The sequence below is a fragment of the Malurus melanocephalus genome, unplaced genomic scaffold, assembly GCF_030028575.1.
Source record: "Malurus melanocephalus ecotype Western Australia unplaced genomic scaffold, MMel_1.1 scaffold_402, whole genome shotgun sequence".
Taxonomy (NCBI): Eukaryota; Metazoa; Chordata; class Aves; order Passeriformes; family Maluridae; genus Malurus; species Malurus melanocephalus.
Window position 1 is genome coordinate 308,928 of NW_026623634.1, and position 6,666 is coordinate 315,593.

A 6,666-nucleotide genomic window follows, 5' to 3' on the forward strand; every position below is an offset into this window, starting at 1 on the left:
TTGCTCTCCAGCACTGGATGCTGAATTTGAGCTGCTGCTGGCTCACCTGTTTGTCACAAATGCTTTTCTGAAGCAGAACTTGAGACTTGCCCAGCTTTGGGATTATGTGGAGCAGGCACCTCAGCTGTGCTATTAATACTGTCTAAGATCCCAGACCTTGGCTTAGAGCCCTTCACCAGCTTTTCTTGGCTGAATGGTTSTTATAAAGGCTGAAAGTAGGGGTGTTACTGCTATAGGAGTTCCAATATTGCAGCAGGAAGGCAACAGAAGAAATGGGAAAAAATGTGTACTTCGTGGCTGAGGTCAGGACCCTGCCCATTTAGAAGGGCTGCTCTGTGTGTGACTGACCATGGGCTCAGACTTCATGATTTTAAGGGAGCAGCTACCCAAACCCTTCCTAACAGGGATCTTAGACCAGTGTAAGCAATAATTGGCCCATGGATGAAGAGTGATGGCTGAAGGAATGGTGGATGCACTCCTCTGGAAGATCATCATGGTACTGAACCTGAATCCAAGCTGTGGTTTGCCAGAGATTAAATGTTGTGTRTTAACCTGAATAAAACTGTGCTGTTTAACCTCAGCAGAATTATTCTGCGGGAATATAATTAGATTTATTTACCATGGCATTTGCAGCAATGCCCTTTCACAGTGAGGCTTAGCTTTTGATTAAAGTGAAAGCATTWGTTAGACTGAGTCATTTCTGGGCTGTCTGTGTTTCAAAGACACCCTTATCCATACCTCTTAAAAAAAAAAAGAACAGCTCTCCCTCTTGCATTCYTGACAGATGTGTCTGACCCTTTCCCTTTTAAAACTTGTGTGTGTGTATCCCCAGGCAAACCACCCCACTGTTGTGAGGCTTTCCTTGGGGTTGCTGTCACATGTGCTCTGGGTTAGATTTGTTTCCATGACAGATTTATGAATTTTCATCACAGAACAAAGCAAGTGCAACAGAACTTCCTGGGAGTGCWTGGAAATTCAGACAGAGCGTGGATGGGGAATGAAGGACAACAGGTGCTGGTGTGCAGTTTAGWTTTGGAAAAACAGATACACAAGTGCATAGAGATACATTCAGTCAAGGCAGGTCTTGCCTGTTTTTGAGTGTCTGAAGGAAAAAAACAACCTGATGTGCTTTGAGAGAAAAGCTCTGTGGCAGTTCTGTGCGTTCCCCACTTCAATATTGATCTCAGCAGTCCAGGCAAGGGAAGCTCGTGGTGGGAGATGCCCTGTAAGTCAGGCTCTCACAGGGAAGGCTCTTGGTGACAGTGGGCAATGGGGATGTGTACTTTGTGTGTCCAGGGTGTGATCCAGACCTCAAAGTAGCATCTCAGCGTCTGTGAATAAAAGGGGAATTGGTGAGAAAGGTCAGGCTGGTCTCAGCATTGCAGGCTGTGATGGGGCAGGGGACAACACTGTGCCACATTATCCTAGGAAAAATACTGGTTACTAAGTAGTCTAATGGGAAAGCCTGTGTAAGGATCTCCCYCACCCAGGAAATCTCTCTGTTCAGCACCTACTCCTGCACACTTTTGACTCAGTTCCCCAGGATTGTGGGCCGGGTGGATGTGTCCAGTTCTGCAGAGAAGAGGCTTGTACATGTATGAAGGCATRGCAGAGCTGCTCTAAGGGTGATGATACAGCTGGAGATGGCCAAGAATCCCCTGCAGCTCCAATTTCAATACCCCAAAGTGATTGGGAATTGAACATGTACCTGTTGCAGGTTTTTGTTCCTCTGAAAGTGGCAGCTGTCCAGGCTGGAGTGCTCCCTCTTCTCGCACACGGTGCGTTTGATGTCYACGTGGAGCATGTACTTCAGCCCTCTGACAATCTAGAGAAAGCAGAGCCAGGGCAGGGCAAAGAGATGCCAAAACTTCAGCTGGGAACTGAGTGCTGCCCCTGAGGGCTGTGTGTCACCAACCCAGAGCCCTCCTGTGTGCCAGCGGGACAGGGGACAGCTCTGGCAGTCCTGAGGAGGCTCAGGGCTGTCCTGTTTTGGATCTGGAGGAGCACCAGGACTGTGCTGCTCTTACCTGGACCATGGCCTGCTGTATGTGTGATTCCTTGAACAGGAAGAGGTCGTTGGAGCTGTTGTTGTACCTGTAGACCCCAAAGCGAGCGGCCCGGCGGACCCCGGGGTTGTTGGTGTTCACTGGCACGGGGGAGCCGGGTCTCACKGTTGAGTGGGGTGGTGGCACTTTTGTGACTGGAACAACACAAAACATTGGGTAAAACACATCAGGGGCCTGAAAGGGTGGCAGCTTCAGCCTTCTGAACCAGTGCTAAATCCTTTTATTTGTCCAATGGATTTGTACTTCCATTACAAAGTAATTTTCCTTTATGTGTTTGAAGTGGTGAAATAGTCTTGGGAAATGAGGTGACATAAAGAGATGCTGCCAGAAGTGATAGCATAGCTCAAAATGACTTAGAAGAAGCCAGAGTATGACAAATAATTATTTAAATGTCTCTGGTACGACTCCCAGTTTATAGAAGGACCAACTTAGAATCTGTTATAAAGATAGAACATGCTGCTCTGAGTACAGCATAGTTCTGATAACATTAAACACTGGCTCGAGAGTCCTGCTGTTCTTAATTGCATATTTTATCTTACAGATAAAAGTCTTCCCCCCACACCCCACCCTTAAAACTTTGATGGCATCTTGAGGTTTTTATGTTAGGAAAATTTAGATATTAGGAAGAAATTSTTCACTGAAAGGGTGATAAGACACTGGTACTTGCTGCATCCCTGGAAGTTTTCAAGTGCAGGCTGGATGGGGCTTTGAGCARCCTGGTCTAGTGGAAGGTGTCCCTTTCTAAGGCAAGGGAGTTGGAAGTAGATGGTTTTTAAGTCCTTTCTAGCCCAAATAATTCTATGATTACCAAGGTCATGGAGTGGAGAAGCAAGGTGTGTAGGAGATGATAGAAATTTGGGAGTGGGGGTTAGCCCATGACCTTTCACATCAGAGCACTTCACAGAATCTTTACTGCACAATTGTACTTGCTTGTGGAGCTGTTTCCCCATGCACTGCTTATTTTTCAATCATTTAAAAGAAACTCAAAGCTCACAGTTGATATTWTCATTTCATCCCATTTTACATCTGCCTTCCCCTGCATTTTMCCACTWYTGAAATCAAAGAAGAGGAAAAAATYCCCARCCTCAGAAGGTGCCRTGCAGCCACTGCTAATGCCAAGGCTTGAGCTAATGCTAGGAGCAAGACTCCTGCTAATGCAGGAGGTAATTCTGTGTTTGTGCAGGCAGCCTGAGTTTGCTTGTACACGCAGACTTTGTACCCAATCTGCTGTGAAACTCARGCTTTTTGTCACCTCTAGCTTTTTTCAAACAGACCTCTCACCCACAGCCAGTTGCACAGAAYATAGGCTGTGTTTTTAAGCCACTTTACGCTGAGAAACCTGAGTAGAAGGCAGGGGTGGCTAGGTGGCCCAGAGTCTATTAAAAAAACAACAAAAAAACCCAACAACAACAACAACAACAAAACAGAATTTAAAAAAAAGACCCAAAACACGCACCAAAAAACCTCAAAAAAAGAATTAAAAAAACCACAATGAAAAAGCCCACCAAACCATAATTATGTGCCATCATCAGCATGGAAGGTGGCAAAAAATTGATCTCACACGTTGCTTATGCACGTCCTGCTTGCACTGTCGCATCCTCCTCACAGGTGTGAATTGCTGCACCCACTTGTAACCCTGCTCAGGGATTTRTGCCTTGACCTGTGAAGGAGACACTCAATTCCACATCCCTCCTTAAGCCAATGATGTCCAAACCCTTTTCTCTTCCTGGCTGATACCCCAGCTACCCTAATGACCCCTGTGTAGGTCCCAAGGGATGCAAGAATTTCTGCTCTCACAAAGTCAGGTGTGGCCGTGGTGGGGATGTCGACATCAAATACTGCTCTTTGTAGGAGGAGGTGATAACCACAGGCTCTTTCAACTTTAACACAATGTCCTTTTGTGGCTTTTGAGAGCCCTCAACACCTCTCGAGAGTCACGTGAGGTCTTTTGTAAAATTCACGGGGTGAATGAGAGCGGGTGAGATCACCCCGTGTGTGTGGGAAGAAAACAATTGTGTGCGAATTAAACCAAGGATCAGAGTCCAAGACTGACTGACTCCAGTGCATGAGATCCAGCAGAGTTACACATGGCCAGGGCTCTGAAATGCATCCTGAAATCACCTGGAGGGGTGAACCACAGTCCTGCAAGCTGGACAGGTGAAGGCAGGCAGAAAAATACACTGGCTGTTGTAAGCAGGTGACAATTACAGGGTTTTATTTCACCCCAGCTCTCACCAAGGGGTACTGGGTGTTTTACCTCTTTCACCTGTTGCCAGTTGGTGTTGAAAGTGACCCATTCTAGAGCAAAGTGGGGGTAAAAAATCTACTGAGCCCCTGAGGGAGGACTTTACCCTACTGTTTTCCTCTGAGGATGCAGATTCCTGAAGGCCAGGATTTAGATTTTTTTTTTATGCTTTGATTCTCGTTCAAGGTRGTCMCTGCACAGCTCACACACTSGTCTGGAATAAYTTTTGGAGCAGTTTGCAGTGCTGTATTCCCAAACCCCAGCAACTATCAGATGTGAGGTACCTGTTATTCTGATTTTCCTCTCTGCAGCCTTTTCTGCCCATTTCTTCCCTGGCTTGGCTTGAATGCCATTACTCACAAATTTTGATTTGTGTAAGGGGATGGCCTCGTTCCAAGCTCAAGGCAGACCTGGCTCAGAGGGTCAAACAGCACTGCAGGGCTCTGGGCAAAGCAGCATTCCTGAGATATCCAGGCCTGGGTGGGAGCAGAGGCTCYGCAGGACTTGGCCAGGCACCTGCAATTCTGAGAGTGATCCCACCATGTGAGCAGACAGCTCCTGCTGCCCCGGTCAGAGATGCTTAGAACCAGAGAATTCACATTCCAGAGCCCATCCTGGGCTTGGAAATGTGAAGAGATGGAAAAGCCAGAGATGGAAAAGCCAGCCCTCCTCCTGTTCCTTGTTGGACAATGACAGGGTTGGACTCTTTTCCTGCTCAAAGTTACCAGTCAGCCACGGTTATTGAGCAAACAGGGACGGTTCTTGCAGAGATGAGCTGAGTGCTGTATTAAGAGGCTCTCTCTTGTGCTTTCCTCCTTTGGAGGATTATTTTGGGGGCCTTATCCCTGCAGCATGAAGGAGCAACCCTGTGGATTGCATAAATAAGCAGATTGCAACAGGTTGATTTCTTTTTTTCCCCATCAGATGCTCCGAAAACCTCCTCCCCATTACTCCCTCCTTTCAAAACTTACTCCCTCCTTTCAAAACTTACTCCCTCCTTTCAAAACTTCCTCCCCCTCTTAAAACGAGGCTTTATCTTTACATTTAAGACGTGGCAGAGTTCCTGCGTGCCTCTGCAGCCCCCAAAAGGAAACCACAGCAGAAACTCAAACGCTGCTGCCTCACCAAACACCATCCCTGAGTTCTTTCCGTGTATGGGAGCCAAAGTAATACTGAAACAGAGCTAAAACCTTCCGAGAAAAACACTKCTCTCTGCAGCTCCCATTCTAAAGATTTAAGGGCAGCTGCAATCAGGAGAGTTCCCTTGCTCAGCAAAGAAAGAAATGAAACAGGGTAATGCTTCATTAAAAGTCAGCTAATCGGCGCTCAAGTGTCCATCTGAACTTAGCAGTCAGATTGTTACCCGCAGTCTTTCGATCTAATAATCAAGGTCACGCRGAGTTTAAACACTGACAAATGAGTTAAAACCATAAAATGACTTTAAAATCCCCGAATGATATCCCTGCATGGCACGGTTCACTACACGAGGAGAAAGTCTTGAGAGCAGTTGGGTTTTCAGCTGCAGCCCGAGCCCTGCTGTGCTGGAGAAAGGCTTTTATTGACCACAGCATTACATAGCAGCACTCACAGGACCTGAACCATGAGAAAAACAGCAATAATCTCCCATTCTCACCAGCTGCAGTCGCGGTGAAGCTCCAGAGTGTCAGACAGCAGAGGGAAATGAAGCTGCAGGTGAAGTTCACTGCCATCTCCACCGCGTCAGGAGCCCGAGAGCTGAAGGAGTCACTGCCCTGCTTCCTGCCCGAAAAAGAGCGCTTCTCTGAGTGCTCTTATTGGCTGCTGGGAAAGAAAAAAMCACCCTAAAACCCCCTGAATCATCACAGCTCTGATGCAGAATTTGTCTGCTGCTGATGACCGCGTTCCCCGAAGCACGGACACCACTCTGGTGACAGCAGTAGGTCTTGTGTCACACAGGGACTTTTGCTTTGTGATCCTCAAGGATTGTGCAGAAACAYGGACAGATCTGAGTGAGATAACGATGGAAAGGGTGTGGGGATGAGGAGAGACACAGTCATGTGCTTTTAGGGTCATGGGGAAACCCAAAATGTCCTTCCTACCTGAAAACAGGGCAGTGAGCCCTGGGGATGCAGCTCTTGGCTTGTGTGTGTGAATCTGTGTTTGGAGACCCAGCAGAGATGGTGAGCCCAGTGTCTTCCTTCCCTTCATGTGGAGATGTGGGGTGCGAGTGAGGCAGRGAAGGAAGTTTTAGGGGCACCCAAGGGGGCTGTGTGAAAGCAAAGCCAGTAGGAAGAACATTTTGGGTTTGGTGGTGGAGGAGAGCATCGCACCCGACATTTGTAAAAGGTGCTAGGACAACAAAAAGAGCTACATTAG

The 6,666-nt window shown here is 47.3% G+C and overlaps 1 protein-coding gene across 1 annotated transcript; it reads right to left on the reverse strand.

Annotated features, from left to right (window-relative positions):
* Positions 1-701: 701 nt before the first annotated feature.
* CST7 (cystatin F) lies at positions 702-6,066 on the reverse strand. Its single transcript, XM_057379341.1, has 4 exons — positions 5,945-6,066; positions 2,028-2,200; positions 1,709-1,825; positions 702-1,331 (listed from the first exon to the last, which is right to left on the reverse strand). The coding sequence occupies exons 1-4, from the start codon at positions 6,018-6,020 to the stop codon at positions 1,239-1,241; spliced, it is 459 nt and encodes a 152-aa protein (XP_057235324.1). The 5' UTR covers positions 6,021-6,066; the 3' UTR covers positions 702-1,238.
* Positions 6,067-6,666: the final 600 nt, after the last annotated feature.